Raw genomic sequence first — 23,760 nt, forward strand, 5'->3', positions numbered from 1 at the left:
TCGTCTCGAATGCAGTATTGTTTATATGGCCTAGTTTTTAAAATCTCGAGAATTAATTTGATTTCCGAATCTTCTTCTTGCAATTTTTTTATTTTCGGTATAATCGACGCTTTATTAATTATCATTACTGCATTTCTACTTAGTGCGTCCACATGTTTCATTCTCGTTCCCTGTCTATGCTCTATCGAATAATTAAAATCTTCTAGAAACAGAACCCATCTAGCTATACGCGGGATTATGTCTCTTTTACTCATCGTTTTTTGAAATGCAGCACAGTCTGTAATGATTTTAAAATTTATTCCTAAAAGGTATGTTCGAAATTTTTCAAGTGACTTTACAATGGCAAGGGTTTCAAGTTCGTAACTGCTATAATTTCTTTCCTCTAACTTAGTTTTAAGGCTCATATAATAAACTGGATGTAATTGCTCATCGTCGGAAGATCGTTGCATTAGAACAGCTCCAAAACCGTCTTTGGATGCGTCAGTATGTAATTCAGTTTCGGATTTTGGATCATAAATCTTAAGAACTGGGTTTTGACAAAGCACTTCTTTCAACTGGTTAAATGCCGTCTTTTGCAAATTATTAAATTCGAAAGGTTTGTCTTTTCGCAGCAAGTCACTTAAAGGTTTCGCAATAATCGAATAATGTGAGATAAATTTACGAAAATATCCTGATAAACCTAAAAAGCTTTGCACGTCTTTTATACTTTTTGGTTCGGGAAAATGAACGACCGCTTTCACCTTTTCTTCAGACGGATAAATTTTTCCATTCTCAATATGATGACCCAAAAATTCTATACACGCGTGCATCCATTTACATTTTTTTAAATTCAGATTTAACCCATAATCGCTTGCAGTTTGTAACACTAATTTTAATCGCATCAAGCATTCTACTTCGTCTATCGCGGGAATTATTATATCGTCTATATAAACAACGCCTTGAACGACTAACTCACGGAATACGTCGTTTATAAATCGCTGAAAAACCGCTGGTGCGTTTGAGAGACCGAATGGCATTTTAATAAATTGGTACTGTCCAAAATGTGTTATAAAAGAAGTGAACTTTCTACTGTTTTCATCGACCGTAATATGGAAAAATGCGTTTTTCAAATCAATTGTGCAAAAAATACGAGCATTCTGTAATCGATCTAACAATTCTTCAATTAAAGGGAGTGGAAATCTATCTTTCTCTACGATTTTGTTTAATTTTCGGTAATCAATACATACGCGAGGAGATCCGTCTTTCTTTTTTACTATTACCACCGGACTTGCATATTCGGATGCACAAGGCTCAATAATACGATTTTATAACCATTCGTCTATTTGTTTTTGTAAAATATCTCTTTCAAGCATAGGCAATCTGCGTGGTCTCTGATATATTGGCTTTTCGTCTTTAAGAATGATACGCATTGTTGCGTAAACAGCGCGGATTCGGGCACCCGACACTGTTCTGACCCAGTCACGATTTAACGAGCTCTGGGCCTGGTTTTAAGTGATAATTCGTGATCCTTTTCGTGTTTTAGCTACGTGTTATTCGTTGTATTACTGAGTTCTTTTCGTGATTTCGATATGTGATGTTTGAGATATTATCGTGTTCTGTCTTCTTTCGCCAAAGTAGCTGTCGATGTTACCTCGGAATCGGTAATTTGGAAGGGGTGTGTTCTCTTATTGGTCGTTGATTTTTGAGAAGTGACCGCCCTCGTAAGAAATGGTCACCTCCCTCGCACAAGAAATGGTCACCCCTGGAAGTAGCCACGACCAAGGGGTGACGCACGAGGGATACCGCGATTTGGGAAAAACCCGTAGCAGGTAATAAGGTGAAAAAGCACTCTGACCCTGACAACGATGATTGAAAATAACGGAATAGGAAATTAAACATGCTGGTCCCAAGCAGTAAACTTGGGTACCGACGCGAAGGTATTTTTTGCTAACGAAAAATGGTCAATGGCTTCATAAACTTATTGCCTGTACGGTCAGTTCGAGATCCTCGGTCTATTGCCTTGTAAAAATATAAAAGATAGCTGCATCGCACTCTAAGGCGATGCAACATACCGCCCCCCCTTGAACGGCTTCGTTCAATGATAAAATTGATGTTTGTACGCTTATGGATATTACAATAGTTCGTGTTATGGTTGATGTGAGATATTTAACGCGAGTGTGATATTGTATATAAACTAACTAATTACAATGCTTACTTAATCTAGCTAATTCTAATAATTATACACGCAAACATTCATACCCTTTTACAAACATACATTCGCAGATTTCACACTTACACCTTGAACACTATATACAATGTTAATAAAACCTATGTACACCCGATTTCATTGTTCAATCGGTAGCGGAGCTATACGTTTAACTGTTCGTTTATATTCTCCACGGCTGGTGCGCACTGTCACTACACGGATGATCCCGTCTGCGCCAGGGTGGACTGAAGTAATTCGGCCTAACGTCCACTGCATCGGAGGGGTGTTGTCCTCTTGGACCACAACCATGGTTCCGACGGCAAGATGCTGAATTTCGCCGGTGTGCCATTTCTTACGGGATATCAATTCCTGTAAATATTCAGAGCGCCACCGCTTCCAGAAGTGTTGGCGGAGTTGTTGAATATGTTGCCAAGACGAAAGTCGTCCGTCCGGTATGTTCGCGTAATCGTGGTCAGGCACGCTCATCAATGACTCGCCAATTAGGAAGTGGCTAGGAGTGATGGCAGTCAGGTCGTTCGGATCAGAGGATATTGGAGTGAGCGGTCGGGAATTTAAGATAGCTTCTATTTGAGTTGTAAATGTTAGAAGGCCTTCGAATGATAATAACGCATTCCCTATTACGCGTGTCATGTGGTGTTTTGCGGACTTCACTGCCGCTTCCCAAATACCACCAAAATGAGGTGATCTGGGTGGAATGAAATGCCAATTTATCTGTTCATTAGCTAATGATTCGACTATTTCATTGCTATTATTTAGATCGTTGATATACGTGTGGAACTCGGTTAGTTCGCGTTTCGCGCCTACGAAATTCGTCGCGTTATCCGAGTAAATGTCGCTTGGTTTGCCACGCCTCGAGAAAAAACGACGTAACGCTGCTAAAAATGCATCCGTTGTCAAGTCTGAAACAATTTCGATGTGTACCGCTCGCGTCGAAAAACAGACAAAGATGGAAAGATAGACCTTAATTTTTCCGCGATTTCTATGAATTTTCTCCTTTATAAATAATGGTCCGCAAAAATCGACTCCGGTATGGCAAAACGGTCTTGAATGTGTGATACGATTTTTAGGCAGGTCACCCATGGGATAATTAACTACCTTAGTTTTAGCGCGGCGACAAGTAACGCATTCATGTATTGTTTGTCGTATTAATCCCTTACCATGAGGAATCCAAAACTTCCGCCGGACCGCATTTAACGTTGCTTGCGCTCCTGCGTTAAAGTTTTCTAAATGTGCTTCGCGAACAATTAATTTCGCTAGGTGCGAGTTTTTATTCAGTAGCATGGGATGCTTCTCGTTATAAGGAAGATCCGCGTGTGCTAATCGGCCTCCTACTCGAAGAATTCCGTCGGAGTCTAAGAATGGGTTTAACGATGATAATTGTTTTGTGCGATTTTTTGATTTGAGGTCATGCAATTCAGTTTGGTACGATGACTGTTGAGCTAACCAAATAATTCGAAGCTCGGCCTTATGCAATTCCGCTGCGGAAAGCGGACCTTTTAATTGTTCTCGTTTTAAACTGTTTTGGATAAAGCGAATCATGTATGCTGTAACGCGTCTAAGACGATGGAAGGAAGAAAACCTTTCTAAAAAACTGGAATCAATTTGTATTGATAACGCGACGATTGGACGTAATTCAGGGATTTCTGTAGGTTGAATGATTGAAAATGGCCATTGTTCTTCCGAAAGAATTAACCATGATGGGCCGCAATGCCATAGATTACTTCGAATGCAATCCGTGGTATGCATCCCCCGTGATATTAAGTCCGCGGGATTGTCGTTAGAATTGATGTGTCGCCATTCGTGATTTCCCGTTATGCCTTGTACACTCGCCACACGATGAGCGACGAATGTTTTAAGCATATGCGGTTCTGAGTTGAGCCAATGTAACGTAATTGTTGAATCGGACCAGAATACCGTTTTATCAAAATTTAAATGTCGCAAAGCGTGTTTTGTAGTCGCGTATAACTTCGCGAGTAAGTGAGCGGCACAAAGCTCCAAACGCGGTAATGTAACTACTTTTAAGGGTGCTACTCGTGATTTTGAGGTTATCAAACGGGATGCGATTTCTCCGTGTTCATTGACCGATCGTATGTATAAACAAGCGCCGTAAGCCCGTTCGCTTGCGTCGCAGAACCCGTGAAGTTGTATAGATGTGCAATTGTGTTGTGTAATGTGTCTTTTGACTTTGAATTCGCTTAATAATCGCAATTCCTCCCAATACGTACACCATTCGGTGTGTAGATCGGTGGGCATTGATTCGTCCCAATCTACTTGTATTTTCCAGAGAGATTGCATTATCAGTTTTGCTCGTATGATAATTGGTCCAAACAGTCCAAGAGGGTCAAAAAGTGTAGCGATTTTTGATAATATCGTTCGTTTTGTAACGCGATCGGAGGTTGCACATGTAGATAATGAATACGTGAGCGAATCCTCCTTCGCGTTCCAGTGTACGCCTAGGGTTTTGATTGTTTTGTCCAAGTCTAGTCGTAAACAAGTAGCGTCAGTCTTGTCGTGTTGTAATTCATCGATTAATGATTCGTTATTCGTTGCCCACTGTCGCAACCGAAAGCCTCCCTTAGAACAAAGAGCTGTAATTTCATTTACAATCGCGGCCGCTTCCAGGTACGAATCAGCACCCGTCAGCAGGTCATCGACGTAGAAATCTTCGCGTAATACCCTGGCGGCGCGAGGATAATGTTCGCCCTCGTCGATGGCCAATTGGTGCATTGCGCGAGTCGATAAGAAAGGTGCAGCGGAGGTTCCGTAGGTAACTGTATTTAAAGTATAGGTTTTTATTGGTTGATCTGAATTATCGCGCCACAGAATCTTTTGATATATCCTGTCCTCTGGATGTACCAGAACTTGCCGATACATTTTTTCAATATCAGCTGTAAGTACGTATGCGTATGACCGGAACCGAATTAATAACGTGTAAAGTTCCTCTTGGATGGTAGGACCGGTTAAGAGAGCATCGTTCAGAGATATGCCATTCGATGTTTTAGCAGATGCGTCAAAGACAACGCGTAATTTTGTCGTTAAGCTATCGTGTTTTAGTACTGCGTGATGTGGAAGATAATACCCGGTTTGTGTATTTGGATTGTTTAGTACCTCCATGTGCCCTAAGTTGTGATATTCGTGTAAGAATTTTACGTATTCGTGTTTTAGGTCTGGACTTTTGTTTAATGTTCGCTCTAACGCATGGAACCGTCGAAGCGCGGTAGAGTAGGAATTGCCTAACGTCGGCGGTCGTGCTTTAAATGGTAGTTTTACAACGTATCTACCGGAAGTTGACTCGCGAGTTGTTGTATTTATGAAATGACTTTCACAGGCACGTTCTTCAATAGATAAAACTGATTCCTGAGGAGGTTCCTCCAATTCCCAGAACTTCGTAATACAAGTGTCCAGCGCATTGCACGCAACGTGACAATGAGTGGTACCTACTGATTCTTTAGATGGTAATTTACCTGCGAGAATCCAACCGAGTTTCGTTTTTTGCAATGTAATTAAGTTGTTCGCAATTGAAATTTGCCCGATACAGAGTAATTTGAAAAATACCTCTGCACCGATCAAGCCATCGATTTCAGAAGGAGTGTTAAATTCGGGATCAGCTAGTGGTATGTTGGCTGGGATATTGAGTTCTGTTTTTGAAATTGGACAGGATGGTAATATTTCGGTAATGCGGGGTAATATAAGGAACGTTAAATCTGTGGTGAAATTGTTAACTCTTGATCGTATAGAAGTACGCAGCGAATTTCGAATTTGAGAAGTTGTCTGATTGATTCCTACTACCGGAATGTCTATTTTATTTAAGGGTAACGAGAGTCTATTGGCAAATTTTTCTGTTATAAAGTGAGATTGAGACCCTGAGTCCAAGAGAACTCGACAGGGCTGTGGTCGATTGTAATTGTCGCGGACATAGACGATTGCGGTAGATAAAATTGTCTCGCTTAGACAATTCGCGCTTAACGCCGATACATTCGCTTGTACCGGTTTTTGCTCTTTGTGCAGCAGTGTATGATGCTTTCCATTGCACTGCTTGCAGCATCCAGCAATACAGTCTTTGATTTCGTGGTTTGGTCTTAAGCAATTGATGCATAAGCCAGCTTTTCGAATCATTGTCGTTCGTTCGTCCACGTTCGCGGCTGTTAGTTTCTGGCAATACTGTGTAAAATGATTTGCCTTACATAGATAACAACGCGCTTGTTGTACAGGATACGCGTGAGCTGGTACGATATTGTTTGGTGATCCTCGATTTCTAGTAACGGGACCTAGTCGTGTACGTATTGTTGGAGTCGCGTTATTAATTCGTGTTGTTGGAGTCGAGTTATTAATTCGTGTTTGTGGTTGTTTCGCGGGTTCTACCCTAGTAGTTTCTAAAACCCTACGCCTGTTATGCAGGAATTCTAGTAATTCTTCCATCGTCGGAAGATCGGTTCCTTGTGTTTTTTCCTTCCACCGTAATCGCGTTTGATCGTCTAATTTGCTTGTAATTGCATAAATGGGGAAAGCTTCTGAAAACGGCTTGTTGAGTGCCTTCAGCGCGTTATAGTGCTTCATGGCCGTGTCAGTTAATTCACCCAAAGCAGTGGGATTATATCGCGAACATGACGAACATGATGAAATCAAAAAATGCTTGGACGCGGTTGTTAATGACTACGCTTGGATCGTTGTAATATTTATCTAAGATATCCCACGCTACTGAATAATTTGCTGCGGTGGTCTCCAGTGATTCGACCTTTTCCGCCGCCTTTCCCGTTAAGCAAGATTTTAGGTAAATGAGTTTCTGCGCGTCGCGGAAGCTTGGATTTTCGTGGACAGCAGATTTAAACGCGTCCGCGAAGCCGGGCCATGCTTCATATGTTCCGCTGAACTTTGGCAAATGCATCGTAGGTAGCTTGATTTGTGATTCGGATAGAATTGTCAACGGAGATTGTAAGTTGGCTGCCTCAGCCGAACCAGAAGGTTGTAGGGCGTGTGGCAAACCGTCTATTTGATTATTGCTTTTGTCGTGTTTTTCGATTATGTCTTTCGCGACGGCTGTGATCCCGTAGTAGTGATCTTCGAAATCGGTACGTTCATTTAACCTAATTTCGTATTCGTCGTCAGATGCTGCCGATTCTAATGCACTTTGAACCGTATCAAAAACGTCGAATTCTTTTTCGAGACGCGCAGTATGGAGCTTTAATTCGCTAAGAGGTATGGTTTCTGGTTCGCGACATGTGTCTAAAAACTTCGCGAAGGCTGTTAATTTAGACTTAATTGTCGCGCGTTTTCGAACAAGTTCGCGGAGATTTTGCGTATTCGATTCTTGGGCCATTATGACGTCGGAAGAAGGATGGAAAAATATGGAAATTGACGAGTTAATTGAATATGTCTGACTCACGAATTACGTTGCTGAACACGTTGTGGACTCGTTCGCAGCCGGTGGATGAAACTCCTTGCTGAATTGTCCAAAAACGCCGTTGCCTCGTGCTAGTCCTCTCGTGCTCGCTGAATATCGTGGCCTGACGATGATCTGGAGCAACCCTGTTGTCCTTGGCTGCTGCCTCGTGTTGTTGGACCCAGTGATGTAGTAGCTCAGAATTCTTCTTCGATAGCACCAATACACACCGATATCCGGCTCGAAGGACCAAAAAATGTTGCGTAAACAGCGCGGATTCGGGCACCCGACACTGTTCTGACCCAGTCACGATTTAACGAGCTCTGGGCCTGGTTTTAAGTGATAATTCGTGATCCTTTTCGTGTTTTAGCTACGTGTTATTCGTTGTATTACTGAGTTCTTTTCGTGATTTCGATATGTGATGTTTGAGATATTATCGTGTTCTGTCTTCTTTCGCCAAAGTAGCTGTCGATGTTACCTCGGAATCGGTAATTTGGAAGGGGTGTGTTCTCTTATTGGTCGTTGATTTTTGAGAAGTGACCGCCCTCGTAAGAAATGGTCACCTCCCTCGCACAAGAAATGGTCACCCCTGGAAGTAGCCGCGACCAAGGGGTGACGCACGAGGGATACCGCGATTTGGGAAAAACCCGTAGCAGGTAATAAGGTGAAAAAGCATTCTGACCCTGACAACGATGATTGAAAATAACGGAATAGGAAATTAAACATGCTGGTCCCAAGCAGTAAACTTGGGTACCGACGCGAAGGTATTTTTTGCTAACGAAAAATGGTCAATGGCTTCATAAACTTATTGCCTGTACGGTCAGTTCGAGATCCTCGGTCTATTGCCTTGTAAAAATATAAAAGATAGCTGCATCGCACTCTAAGGCGATGCAACACGCATGTTTATTGTGGCATCTTTTTTCTTTTCGGGTGTATATGAACTTATTAAACTTTGTACTTCTTCACGTATTTTACCATCCTGAACGTGCGTCAAATCTAATAAATTATTATCAGTAGGAATTTGTGTCAAAAATGTGCATAGTGGAATTTTACGAAAAATAATATTCTGTTGATTAATTGTCAATTCGGCCAAATTTATAATATCGGTGCCAATTACACCTTCTGCATTCATCGAATCAATTGGTACAACGTAAACTGTTGTCGGAAATTCTTCTGAATCTATTTTAATAGTTATTTGCACATAGCCAAGAGGTAGTGTTTCGTTTCCTTTACCGAAACCAGTTAATTTTGTCGTACACTCATGCAAATTGCCAATGCCAATTTTTTTATAAACGTCTTCGCGCAGTAAACTAACGCAACTACCAGTATCAATTAATGCCTTAACGCGTACATCGTTAATGAAAATTTCTTTACGCATCTCGTGTCTCGTCGAAGTTGAAATAGTATTAACAGTGGATGTTACCTGAGGAATTTGTAGTCGGCTTACCTCCTTCCTTTTTCGTACATTCTGCGGCAGTATGCCCAAAACACATTCAAAACATTTTTTCCCTAGCGATTTGCGCGCACAGTCTCTAGATAGATGTCCTTTTTCACCGCAATTGTAACACCTTGATTCGACTCTCGATGTCGTTGCATTTTCATTCTTCTGGAACGGGGTTTTTCTTGAATAGTCGCCTCTTCCTCCGAAATCCGTTCTCCTCGTCGATTCTTCTCTTACTCTTACAGGAGCCTCACGATTCTTCTTCCGCAATGTTTCGTACACTTTCAATCGTTCTTTGAAATCACTAAGTTTTCTGGTACCAAATAGAATTAATTTATTACTTGTGTCGTCGGGTATGCCGTCAATGATATATTGAATCAAAACGTCGTTTTCGATCGTTCCACGCGATGCAATTTCCTTCATAATAAGATAGTATTCTTGTACCGTCTCGTTTCTTCGCATTTTTCGCTGTGACAACAAATTGTGTAATTCGGCACTGTTCATTTTCGTCGAGAATTCGTCACGCAACAGTTCTTTTAATTTTGCCCACGTTTTAACAACACCTTCACTTTGAATATATAGTTTAGCCAATCCTTTTAATGATTTTTTTGCAAACACTAGTTTTTCTAATTCTGTCCACTCAAACAGGATTGCAACATCTTCAAAGTCAGTGATCCATCGTTCCACTGGATACGAACTACTGCCATCAAAGGATCGTATCGAGTCTTCTACATCACGGTAATTCATTGCGAATTCGACAGGTTTTCTGCGTCTTTCTTGATTGTTACGTCTTATGCTTCGATTTGATGCGACGGACATACCATCGACATCTTCTATGTCCTCGCTTTCTTCCTCGTTTTGGTCGTCATGATGGTCAATCGCGTCTTCGTCTTCTGTTACGTCTTCGTTATTTTCAGTAGTTGTTACAAGTGAACTTATGTCAATTAATGCACTGCACATTTTACGAATCAAATCTTCTCGTGAACCACTATAGTCCAGTCCAAGAATATTGCAACACGAAACCAAATCACCGAATGTTAACGCGTTTACTTGAGTTAGTTTTGTTACATGTGTAACGTCCCTAGAACCTAAATTTAGTTAGTTACAAGCGCTAAAAGGTAAAGAGCGGCTTTTACCTCTAAACGACTCGATTTTACGAATAAAGATTGTGGGATTCGTGTGGTGTGCGGTTAAGGATTGAAATCCACAGGTCAAGATCTTTCAACAATTAGATTTATTCAATAAAACGATAAGAAATAGAACTAACAAATAACAAGAACAACAAATAAAGAACAATATATAGATTATAATTGATTAATTAGAATAGAGAACTAAATAGATCTTGAAATAATAATAGTAATAGAATTTGGTAAATTAAACAATATGTAATTGATAATCGTGAATTTAACGATATGAAACTCGCAATTTAATACTTTATATTGGACCGTATCTGAATCGGGTCTCTGATAAAGCAAACTTCGCATTCGTAATATTAACTAAATTTGATATTCGATTTTTGTGCTCGACGCCATAATCTAAGAGCAATTCGGTATCTAGATTTGTATAAACGAAATTTGATAGATTTTATAATGTTAGCGCTTTGTAATCTACCGCTGCGAGGAACTCGACCTAAGTGAAATTCTCTAAACGCACCTAAATACGCTTTCGCAAAAATTAGACAGATTTATTCTACTATCTAACGCGGTGTAGTCGACTACGTAAATTACGCTAACGTGAGAACAGTATTCCTTTAATAACTCGTATTATCGAAATTTATCTGAATCTAAATGAATTACTTTTCGGAACAGTTACTCTTTTATTATCTGACTCGACAACTAATGGTCCATGACCCTTTTAGCCAAAACGAATACTGACAACCAAAACCAGATCGCTTAACTGGGGAGCCTGCGTTAGCTAGCTGCTAAACAACCCAGCGATCCAGAGTCAGATGAAAAGTATAAGCCTGACAGGGTAGCAAATCAATTGACTCTAATTGTAAAATCGTAATTGCTGAACTGCCACCCAAAAGACACGGGTTTCAGAGACCAAGCCGCTCAAATGGGGAGCCTGCGTTAGCTAGCTACGAAACGACCCAGAGCGAGCTCCGAGAATCTGAAGGCTCGTTAGCAATCCGACGAAAAATCAAATATGAGTAGCTGAGAGCAATCGTTTCGATATCTTAGCCTTTCTTGGCGCTAAGTATAGCTCTCTCCTGACGGAGTTTCAGACACGAGATCGTTTGAACGGGGAGCCTGCGTTAGCTAGCTGCTGAAACAACCCACGACCAAGTGTCCAAATGGCATATACCCGCTTGACCAATCAAGTATCAAGATTCGTTGCGGCTCTTGACAGCGAAAACTGTTCCTAATTATTCTTATACAAATATACGCGACGTGTATCGTGCTCGACTTCGAAGACTGTTCTGCTTTTAGACGGGTTTCGCTCGCCCTTTTATACTCGCAGGTTCGCCGAATTCCTGGAATTTCTGTGACGTCAGAATATCTAAATTTTCATATAATTTCGTTATTATACATTAATTATGAAATTGAACGGTTTAATTATGTTTTAAATGTCGCTCTTTAATTAATGGCTATCGTTTCGATACTAAAATGGTACTCTAATAGTGTTTTAGCGAAAAATACATTTTCTATCCTTTTCTATCAGAGGCGAGTCTATTTCGATTTACAGCTTTCTAGTTTAAGAAAATAATCGTGGTTCCGGCCATAAGTAGTTTAGTAATGACTGATTTTACGTACATAAATTGATTTAATTAATTAATTAATTTAATGGTCAAAAATGCCGAAAATAGAAATAGTAGCTCCATCCTTTTCTAGGATTAGCGCTGATCTCAAGGATTTCGGACGTGTATCGCGGCACGTAGGCACATCATAGCGTCACGGAAATTTCCATACTAAATTACACATTTATTAGAATTAAAATAAAATAATACATAATCTTGGTTTAATGATTCAAACTTAATGTTTAATTATTTTCGCGGAAAATATTACCTACTCTAAATCAAAATTATGAGATAATTAATGTAAATGCTAATATATATATATTATGATTACCGACTGTCGAATTTGATAGATATGGTAATAGATACCTAATGTACTGTCGATAATAGGCAACTACGGTCGATAATTGACTATTCTAATCGATGGATAGAAGATTGTCGCGATGATGCCGGTAGAAAGAAAAAAAAAAAGTTTCCCCAGGGACGTTACACATGTTCTGCGGAACCGTCCGCGAATGTAAATCCGCCAAATTCGCGTAATCGCTTGCGATTAGCTCTATCGCCTTCATTATCAAACACGAACCGGTGAAGGGCTTTTATGGACGCCGCCGACGCAGTTTTTATTTTACGTTCAATCGTCGCGATTTGTTTGAGGTTTTCCATCTTTTTTTCAAATTATCGTCTAAAAAATATACGGAATTATTTCGTCTAAACTCGTTACACTTTACAATAAATCGTCTTTATAATCGTCGCACGTCGTCTTCGAATCGTCTTCGTCTTTACGCGAACTGAATTCGTCAATTTTCACAGTACCGCGCAATTCGTCTTCAACACCGTCACACACGACACTAATATGACTCTTTGATAGGACGAGCCCCCAAATTTATAGGTTTTATTGTAAATGTAACTTTAAGTGTAATAGAGATTTGCTGTGATACTTGCACATCTATACGTCGCGGCGTCTAACGAAATTCTGCCACGAGCACGCGTGCAGGTTTCGACACGTCCAAGAAACAAACGACGATCGCTTCGACGCAAAATTCCGTTGAACACGCAAAAATCGTTACTACTTCACGAAATACGTTACTCTAACTATAATACAATGTATGTTTACTTACAACTATGTTACACTCCCTACACATATATCAATTATTTTTAATCGAATATGATTATTGACAAGTACACTTTCATATAAACAAATGTTAATATATTACAATGTTATAAAGTTTATTAAAGAATACCCATTGTTAGGTTTTAGAATACATGTTTCAGAGAGGATTAGACCTCAGGCTAAGTTTTGGGCACACTTGCATACGTCAATTTTTTTGCCATTTCCACCAAATATTTGTCATCCAATAGAAAACATCAATTTGTTATCCCTTCCAAGTTTGAGGAAACGTGAACGCCCACTCCGAGCTTTCCTGGATCGCGAAAAAGCGTCGGACAGTTATACAAACCACAGCTTTCGATATACAAACTCTAGATTCATACAAAATACAAACTACAGCTTTCGATATACAAACTACAACCTTCGTTATACAAAGTTCAACATTGATACATAATACAACATACATTCTAAATATATTCGTTCTACATACATTCAACATATACACAAGTTCAGTATCACTCACGATTCGCAATAAAGTACGTTTTTGTTTAAACTCGAAGTCAAATTATTCGATACAGTCCACTTAAATCCAACCTTTGAGAATTTTAACAAATTCTACGCGTTATAGACCGTCGCTAAATATTGTCGACACGACGACGCATATACACCCATTATAGTTCTGATAATTCTATAAAAGTTCTTACTGATAACCATAAGAACTGATTGCTGAATTGTTTTATATAAATTAATTACAAACGGCCTCTTCGATGCAAAAAAATAACACTATACATATAGTAAAATGATATGATATAGTAACAGTAGTATATAAATTACACACCAACGAATCTGTTTGCTTTTATTTTCAAGTAAATTTAATACGGAGTATTCAAGTGTAGGTATTCGTTTCATGTTCGTCCCAACCTTCAAAAGTGATACGTATATCATATGTTATCGCTCAAATAATTATGTATTTTATTTCTATTAAACTATTTATCACAGAACAACAGCGTTCAGCACAAAATTATCGTATTTCACAAATGGTAGGTTAAATGGCGATATTCAATGACACCGTAATACAGGAAACCGAAACGTAGAACGATGTGAAATTGCAGGCACTAAAATTATATCTAGATGAATAGTTACACATCTGTAAAGGACTTCATAGTACAGACAAAATATTTGTTTTTATTTCATTTATTACATTATGTAGAATTTTTTTTTTACTTAAAAATCATTCCTTTGCAAAAAAGAATTGTTTAATAGTAGAATATCATAATTCCTTGTGATTTTTGTCATTATGATATGGAACATTAATTCAATCAAATATTTAAAAGGAAGACATTTTTTAAGTACAGTAAAACCTCTTTTTGTGCGGCGGACAGGGACAGCATAAAAAAGGTCGCACTTAGAAAATACATCAATTATTTACGAAAAAGATGAGAAAATGCTTTCAAACAAATTAAATAATTAAATTAGACCTGAAAATATTTTAAAAACATTTAATTGTTTTTTGTATACATGGAGAAGCTTTCAAAATGCACATTAAATAATTCACTGCTACTCGTCGTAATCCAAAACGCGCATCTTCTTGTGATGAATTGGTTCAAAATCGCTTTCGTCACTTGAAGATACGATTTCAATTTATTTTTCAATTTATTTTTTAGCACCATAAAGTCAGTGATCAGTTTTTGTGACGACAGTCGATTGGTCAGTTGCTTGTAAACGTCACGATAGCGAGACATGTATGATCTTAGCTCTTTTTGGAATTTCAAGCTTCTTTCGGCATTAGTGTCTATTTTAAGAAAATGCGTTTCCAATTTTTTAGAAATCTGGATCCCTGCATATATTTTATCTGCTGTAATAGATTCCGGTTCTTCTTGTCCGTATTCATAATCTATCAAATTATTGATAATGTCACTATCATTGACAGTTTCGTCCTCAATCATTTCGTCCAGATCGTTTTCGCCGAAAGTATCAAAACCTTCTCCGCTGATGTAATGTGCGAGCTCAGTAATTTCTGATAATAACGTGGACGCGTTTTCAGTTGCATTTCGATTAATGACACATTCAGGCCAGATCGCTTTCCAGCACGAATTTAATGTGTGCTGTTTTATTTGACCAATTGCTGCAGTAGTGTGATTTGTGCAGTCTAAAATTGAGAACTTTTTCTAAACTTCAGTCAGGCTTAATTCTTCGTCCTCTAGTTTTTTTAGAATGTATCGAAAAGTTAATTTGACATAGTGTTTCTTAAAATTTGCGATTATGTCCTGATCCAGTGGTTGAATAAGGCTAGTCGTGTTTAGTGGTAAAAACACTATTTGTACATTAGGATGTTCTAAACAAGGATGGCCGAGGGCATTATCAACAATTAGCAACACTTTAAAAGGAAGACCCATTTCTGCCATGTATTTTTCAACTTCTGGTACAAAACAATCGTTAAACCATGTTGTGCTGACTCGCGCACGTTTATTCAACAGAAATTAATCCGTTGAATAATAATTGAATATGAGTCCGAACGGTTGACTCGAAGACGTCCTAAACGGTGGACTCGTGAAATTGATAAGTCCGTCGCGAATGACTCGTGAAATTTCTAAGTCCGTAATCGAATGACTCGTAAAATTTCTAAGTCCGACTTAGGTGACTTTACTTGAGATTCGTTTAAGTCCGACACGGTTGACTTATTTTCTTGTTCTTTTTAGTCCGACTCGGATGACTAATGTTGGAATTCTGACGAGACGTTCCGTCGTTACTTTCTCGAAACGTCAGAAGTGCAAGGAGGCATGCTGATTGGTTCTCATTAGAAACGTTGATTTTCCAATCAACATGCCTCTTGACTTGGGCCCACCCTCTCTTGTGCCCTGAGCGCGCCTTTTTTGGAAGAGGGTGGGAAAAGATACCGATGAGTACGGGAGGATCTCGAAGGCCGGCAACGCCGGGGTTTTTCCCTCCAGGTGACACGCACGTTGTCCTAAAAAGTACCGCTAGGACGGAACCGAGGCCCATCCTCGGTGACCCTTCGGGAAAAACCCTGTTTATGACGGAGTAGTTATTGAAGACTAAATGAAACTTAGAAATTCTAAAGGCATTGTTCGAAAAAATGTAAAACTAAATTGCCGTCGATGGCTAAAAATCTGTCTTTCAAAAATAACTGTTACCCGGACCCATCATAAACTACCTACGAAATCCTCGCGTATTGTGTTCCGTAGCACGTTCGGAACACATGTTGCAAAAACAGCTGATGTGACCCATGCTTTTTTATTGGCCATGAAATGTACTGGATATTCAGTTTTTATGCCTTTTAGAGCACGTGAGTGCAAAGCTTTATTTATAATAAGTGGTTTTAACATTTTTGCACCAGAGGCATTACTGCAAAGAAGAAGTGTAATTCGATCCTTCGCCGCTTTAAAACAGCTTGCAGTTTTTTCGGATTTCGCAATGAATGTTCGGCTGGACATCTTTTTGCATAATAACCCAGTCTCATCTGCGTTAAATACTTGATTTGGACAATATCCACCATCATCAATGATTTTTGCTAGTACTTGACGATAATTCATAGCAGCTGTTTCATCGGCGGATGCTGCCTCGCCTTGTATCTTCACATTGTGAAGTGCGTATCGTCGTAAAAATCTAGTAAACCAGCCATTGCTCATAGAAAATTTCACGTTTTCTAAACAGGATGACAAATTTGGTTCTAAATCCTTCAGCTGGTTGAAATACTGTCTAACTTTTTCTTGAATTAAATCTTTGTGAACGGGGATTCGTTTTTTAGTTAAATCTTTAATCCACAACACGAGAGCTTTTTCCGTCTTTTCTACTACAATATTTCTCGAATATGATGTTTTTCTACTGCTGTCGTTTATTGCACTATTAACAGACTCACATATTTTACTCGCACGTTTATGTATAGCTCTAATCGTGGATTCACCTAATTGAAATTCGTTAGCAACAGCTGTGGATCCTTCACCATCTGCTAATCTATTTAATATTAGAATTTTTGTTTCTAATGAAATTGTCTGTCCTTTTACTTTTTTTTTGCTACAATTATTCGTTTTAAGGGAATGCTTATGTCTAAAAGCAAAATAAAAATCATAAAATCATAAAAACATAAATAGAAACAAAAGTAATAATTTATTTACCTTTAATCTCACTATAAAATGGATCCTTAATCACGTGAATCGTGGATAAAACTCCGAATACGAAGCATATACTGTTTGCGCGTCGAGCGAGAATATGTAATTAATGAATACGCACGCAACTGACTGTACGTTGTTAGGAGATTGTTTAAAACAAATAAACAGAGCGTCGCGAAGTGCACTTGCATAGTTGTCAAGGAGTCCACGTAGTCAGGGTTCGCCCACAACATGTATATGTACACTGATAGGAAACATTAAACAGGCGCCAACGCCGCTAACAAGGAAACATATCGAACCGCGACACACCGATTTTAATGAAACTTATGTGAAAGATAGTTCTCAAGAGAATATTTGACACGTATTTTTTTTTATCGGCCATCGTTCATATTGAAGGGGTGAAAATAGCCCTCGAAGTTGGGGGTTGGCATCATATTTTTAGGAATATCTCCGGAATTAAAAAAGATAATTGGATTCTTTTTTTTGTAAATTGTTGGTCTTTAAATAGGAAATTTCTGTGCGTAAAAAAATTTCAATAAACTTTATTTGTTTAAATAATATTTTGAAAATTTGTAATTTTTGTTTAAATTTTTGCACTAAATGTTGATCTATTTTTTTGCAACTTCGTGTACGTAAACTATGGATAAAAATAGAGGATACGTGTTTTTGGAATTTTTGGTTTGTTGCAATGTTTATTAGATATATAATTTAAAATCACCTCCTGTGAAGAGGGGCAATCAGTATTTTTATTAAAAATATCATTATTTTTACAATCTTTTACATTATTTTAGCGATTTTATACCTCTTCATATGCCGTTAATTGATTTTTGAATAATTATTGTAAGCCTCGCAGGTATGAGCGTGACGCGGTTATGATCAACGCCGTAAGGAACATAGGCTTTTATGGCCAATAATGTTAAAAAATAATTTAATTTCATTCTATTTTCTTAGTTTCTTAAAAAGTCCCAATGTTTTCAAAAGTTCTAAATATTTTATTTAGATTGACGACTTTACGCCTGTAAAGGTATAAAAGCAGAAGTGGAAGTAGAAATAAAAGCAAAAAAAATCGCACGAAACAAATCGCACAAAAAAGTACCGCACAAAAAGAGGTTTTACTGTAAATAGCACATTAAAGTCTGCACAGTGCGATCTGGCGCGAAAATATAAAATACATATATTCCTTTGTTAGAACAGGATTGTTTGGCAGACGATATTTCTTATACGCATTAAACTGTGCACAACATTTATCGACATAAATGTCCAAGAGATATCTTGTTGCCAAAATACATATCTTGTAAAAACTGTAGTCGCGACAGCTATAAATGAATATAACGAACGATGTATAGAAGTAACAGCGTATTCTTTCAAAGACACTGCAATAAAAACCAGTGACAGGTCGTTAAAAATTAGTCAAAAGGGAGATATGAAAGAAATGTGTCGATATGATGGAAAGATAAAATCACGATATAAAGATTTTATTCGAAGTACAATTTATAGCACAAGTAGATTCACTTATACGCGTGTGACTCTGTGTGGCATGAAACATAGTGAGCAAATATGAATTTCGCAAACATTGTAGTAACAGATAAAAATGAAGCTGTGACTCTTTAGTTTGAAATATTTAAAAAGATAGGAATACGAATTATCCAATACAATTATTCTTTCACAAGAATTGTTTCAAAGAAGTACAAAAATTGATTACAAACTTAATTCTTAAATAATTGAATTCTACATCAAAAGCAATATAAGGCTATACATTTTCTAAATGCTTGATAAAAAAAAATTAGTAACTGATATTGCTATTTAATGTTATTAACGTATGTGTTTGATTTAGGAGAAACCTAAGGTACCTGTACATTGCCAAACACTATTACATATAAGATAAAAAAGTGTTTAATAATTTGAAAACATTCAAGCTTCTCAAAAGAGGAAGAGGGGATTTCACTTTTTTAAAAATTATATTCTTCAACACTAAATAACAGTACTGATGGAATAACGAAATATTTGTATAAGAGATAAAGACTTGTTCCTGGTAGCAAGAAGACACAATTTCTCAAATAAGATACCTGGAATAATCATAAGTTATTGTTGGAAATCGGTCGAAATGACGGCGAATATACAATTTAAATAGAGCGCCAGGTTCTTTTGTTTTTCTAGATTACTAGCTTTCTTTTACCGTGTTTATGTTACCTATTGTGTTCGCCTGCGGTCAATACGAAGAGTGTTATGAAGTAAAGAGCATGTGTTTTTCTTTTTATTATATAATTTTTATTTCTATATTATCATTTTTCATTATTTAATAAAGTGAGTGTTGGCCAACCATATTACACATGTTTTATTTAGTGTGTCCATAAATAAAAATCACAACAGTTATTATCACCTGCAGAGAATATTCTATGTATACTGCAACGTACAATTCTCTATGTCTATTAGGCAGAAAGTATAAAATTCTAAGGAAGAGTGCAGACAAAAGTAACGACATGATAAAAGTAACACGACTTTTCTGCACATTCGCAAACATTTTGAGGCAATTTTTCAGCATTACATGTGCATAATATCTGCTTTATTCCATTGATTGACACTAAGCCATAACGTCAATCGCATAGAGTGGTCAAATTGAATTGGTAATTCAGATCAGTCGATTTTTCTACCATTTTAATGTCCTTGTTTATATTCATAATGATAGTATTCATATTAAACCAGTCACTTGTTAGAACGTTTTTAGATAGTATTTGTATAATTTCATACACCTGATTTCTATAAATCACATATAAATTTATAGGTTATGACTTATATTTTGGAAAACGTAGTTGGGGTGATAATAACATGTCACAGCGGAGACAAGAAAACTGTAAAAAGTGTACCAAGCATCTTATGTATATGCCATAACTGTAATTGGAATAGATAAATATACGATATATACAATATCAAAAAAATATCCGAAGGTAGTTATATATTCTATATTTTGTTATTTAATATACAGATATTGTATTTATCGTTACATAAAATATGTTTATTTAAACGTTTCTTTTTATTGTTTCTCAAAATAAAAATCTGTTCTATGTTAGAATGAGTACTTTTACTTAACCCTCTACAAAAGGATTAATGTTACTTTCGTCTTGTTGGATCAGGAAAGTAACAAGGACATTACCTAACCTAACTATTGGAAAATTATAGCTCTTTAACTACTAGTCACGGAAAAGCTAAATTTGGGACAAATCATAGACCGATAAACATATTTTCTTATAGCATAACATTGGTTTCTACACTTTTAAAAGGTTACTGATAAATAAACGAAATGTAAAAAATGTTACTTTTATCACCGCCCTCACCTACTCTACATGTTACACATACATGTAATATGCTTTCTTTGAACAAAAAAAGCAAGAAAGCAAGATGTGCCAACAGTTGTTTAAATTACTGTAAAGACCTCCAGAAGCAGCCTAAACGTTATGTAAAAATTTTTAGATATCTTCTGTAGTTTGTAAGTTAAAAGTACATAAGCGAAATGATCAGACGAGAAAGAACTGTTTTTTTCTTAAAGTATTACCGATCAAATGTAACAGTTTTCATAAAGTAATATAAAAAAAATACATAACATAACATCAAAATTGATGTATATCACTTATTAAGGATACTTTATGAAAAAGCACTTGTGACATTTATTTTTTAAATTATTTTGTCTGTTGTAAAAAGTATAAAGGATACGAATTATTAAATCAACAATGGATTAAATATATATTTTCTTAACTTTTCAGTGAATTTTGCGGTTGTTTTGTAAAGTATTATGGATTCAGACCATATCTTCGTTTCAAAAATAAGTTTGTATTAATTCTGAATAAAAATTGTATTGAATTATCGTAATTTTATTATATTCAAATTCCTAATTTCAGTTTATTTTAATTTTAAGTTTAACATACTTTCTCAACAACACAGTAGAAATACAGATGGGACTAAAATATATTTCATAATTGTAAAAATGTTAATCTTCGATATTTTGAATAAAATGTGATCTCGTTCAGTGAAATTTCAATAAAGAAGTTTTTATTCCACTTGCAATTCTAATATACTTCTGATGTAACGTAATAAACGCATTTTAATGATCTGCAATATTATGTAAATATTTAATTTATCTATTCAGAAATACAGCTTGAAAACTACAAGTCTTTACAAGAATTTATAAGAATTCGCGACAAGCCCACTATTTCACCCAAAAACGGTAGGTTATCGAATAAAATGCAAAACATTTTATAGCATAGAAAACAATAATTTATTTAGCGGAAATATAAACGTACAGTATACTGCGAAAAAACATCTCTTTCGAAATGAACATAAAACGTCAACTATCTTTCAACAGCAAATGACTCTATCGCGTGTGATTATTCTTGCTTACATTTTTCATCTCACACAATACTATCATTTTGTAAACCTTATAAAATAGGAGTAAGATTAAGAATGTTAATTGCTCTCAACTTTAGTTCGCCATTCTCTTCTTCCCTAAGAAAAATTAATTCATTTTCAAGCGCCGGATAAATGTACAATGGATTCTTTTCAAAAACTGTATCTCTTCGTTCTTCTATTTTTTTTTTCATTTTACAAGTTTAAATCTTGTACTAATTTTGAATATTTAATGTTTATCCCACTTTTGGCTATTGAAAGCTGGATATTTCTATAAAATTAAGTAATCAACTAAATTCGAATCTTCCACATTTGGTTTGCAAAACAATTTATTGTAAGTCGAGAAATAAAAACTATTAAGCACCATTTTAATAAGTAAGATTTTGCTACAGTTTTTGCGGTAGATTTCGGATAAATAAGCAAAATACATAGGTAAAGATCACGAATTTAGCTGTCAATCTAATTAAACATCAAAAATTTGTTTAACACATTAAATACTGCACTACAGCCCGAAAACAGCTATGTATAATTGTTTCATTTTCAAATTTATGTTACCCTATTTAAATTTCAGTACCAAACACAATTAATATAATGTTAATGCAATACTATTATCTTGTAGAAATCAACGGTAATATTAAGAAAGTGATACGTGAACAATTTTTTATCGTAAGCATGTATTTAATCGACTTATTAATCACTAAACCATAATTCATGTTACTAAATACAATATTCACATTGATAAACATTATTGATATAATGGAACGTGAATTCAAGGTATTTCCCCTAAATTGTTGAAAAACCTAGAATTTCATACACAATTAATAAAAGCCTCTTCGATACTATACTAATTATTACATTACTTATATTTATACGCGAATCGTTTAATAAACGATTCATATTGGGCAATATAAATTTGCGAACATCGGTACTGTCAGATTAAACTCAAAATAAATATTTCTAAAAATTAAAATATTCTAAAAACAAACAATAGAAACTAAAATTAATAAAATAAATAATTACACGTGCAACGAACATTTTAAATAAACATATCAAATTAATATGTTGATTATTCACAATAAAAATGGCTATATGTAGTAGAGGAAACTTTAATAAAAGTTATTAATAAAATAATTTTCAGAAAAAAAATACACCGACTTCGAAGTGCACTAAAAAGTATAAAATAATTTCTATTTCCTAATGAAGTAATTTCTATTTCATTGAATCATACAATTACGTCACAGATATGAATGAAACCTATTTACTCGTTAGGTAGTATATTAAATACATTTCAACCTTTTCGAAGGCGGCGCAAAATTAAAAATACCTCAGTAAACGTTGCTGCCAATAACCAGTTGATTGTGGTATGGCGTATTGGAAATTAATAAATCCTGAGAAGAATACGAACCATTATAGATATATCTGGTAATATACGTAAATGTAACGACTGCATCTTCATTTCGCAACGTTTCTGATATAAATGAAATTGAATTGACTTCGTTCGCATGTGGAAGCCATGGATCTAAGAACCTATAAACGGAGCCCACGACGCGGGAATTACCAAATTTGCGGCAGATGGGCTTTATCTTTATAGTATATGCGGCGATCGAGTCTTTCCGTCGCATACTCTATGAATTTAGCCCTTTGCGCACTACCGCCGCATATATGCGTTCTGCATAAATCATCAAATTGGCCGAAGAACTCATATACGCGTTTGGCGAAAACAGTTGATTGAGCCGAGAAACGCATATATGTGTCCCACGTAAATGCGTGGCTATGGCCGAGAAACTTAACTATGCGTTCCGCGAAAACAACTGATAGAGCCGAGAAACGCGTACATGTGTGCATGCACATAAATCCGTGCATGTACATACAATATGTTCAGAATTTGACTTGGAATGCTGTGAACGAGACCCGCGATTAAGCAGAAATATGCGCTGGCAATTTTTAATGACCATCGCGGCAGGAGTTCGGCCCCACGGTACGGTTCACTTCGAACCGTCCCGTCCGCAAAGGGCTAGATAGACATTAGTTACATTCTATACGCACTAACACCTACTTCGCGGCGTGCTGTCGAGTTATATGTATAGAAAAAGAAATAGCTATACAAGTATTGCCTATGTTCGGCTGTCCAAAGGTTGACATGTTCAAGAAAATCTTTTATTTTTGCGCCGCCTCCGAAAAGGTTGAAATGTATTTAATATACTACCTAACGAATAAATAGGTTTAATTCATATCTGTAACGTAATTGTATGATTCAAAACAATAGAAATTACTTCATTAGGAAATAGAAATTATTTTATACTTTTTAGTGCATTTCGAAGTCGGTGTATTTTTTTTCTGAAAATTATTTTTGCAGTAAC

At 36.5% G+C, this 23,760-nt stretch overlaps 2 protein-coding genes and 1 long non-coding RNA gene across 4 annotated transcripts; 1 reads left to right on the forward strand and 2 right to left on the reverse strand.

Moving 5' to 3' along the window:
• Nucleotides 1-2,323: 2,323 nt before the first annotated feature.
• On the reverse strand, nucleotides 2,324-6,764 carry LOC143264752 (uncharacterized). Its single transcript, XM_076533207.1, has one exon. The coding sequence runs from the start codon at nucleotides 6,761-6,763 to the stop codon at nucleotides 2,324-2,326; it is 4,440 nt and encodes a 1,479-aa protein (XP_076389322.1). The 5' UTR covers nucleotide 6,764.
• A 33-nt stretch (nucleotides 6,765-6,797) lies between these two features.
• Nucleotides 6,798-7,523, reverse strand: LOC105664025 (uncharacterized). Its single transcript, XM_012296718.1, has one exon. It carries the CDS (start codon nucleotides 7,521-7,523, stop codon nucleotides 6,798-6,800), a length of 726 nt encoding a protein of 241 aa, XP_012152108.1.
• An 11,068-nt stretch (nucleotides 7,524-18,591) lies between these two features.
• On the forward strand, nucleotides 18,592-20,765 carry LOC143264864 (uncharacterized). 2 transcript variants are annotated; one of them, XR_013038830.1, is made up of 3 exons: nucleotides 18,592-19,626; nucleotides 19,785-19,947; nucleotides 20,071-20,765. It is a non-coding gene; the product is annotated as an uncharacterized LOC143264864 (long non-coding RNA). The 2 variants fall into 2 exon arrangements; XR_013038831.1 differs by having other exon boundaries at nucleotides 20,134-20,765.
• Nucleotides 20,766-23,760: the final 2,995 nt, after the last annotated feature.

The sequence above is a fragment of the Megachile rotundata genome, chromosome 7 (assembly GCF_050947335.1).
Source record: "Megachile rotundata isolate GNS110a chromosome 7, iyMegRotu1, whole genome shotgun sequence".
NCBI classification, from domain to species: Eukaryota; Metazoa; Arthropoda; class Insecta; order Hymenoptera; family Megachilidae; genus Megachile; species Megachile rotundata.

Bases quoted from the DNA above. Each gene is read 5' to 3' on its own strand.
- LOC143264752 (XM_076533207.1), bottom strand. From the start codon at position 6,763: ATGAAGCACTATAACGCGCTGAAGGCACTCAACAAGCCGTTTTCAGAA.
- LOC105664025 (XM_012296718.1), bottom strand. From the start codon at position 7,523: ATGGCCCAAGAATCGAATACGCAAAATCTCCGCGAACTTGTTCGAAAA.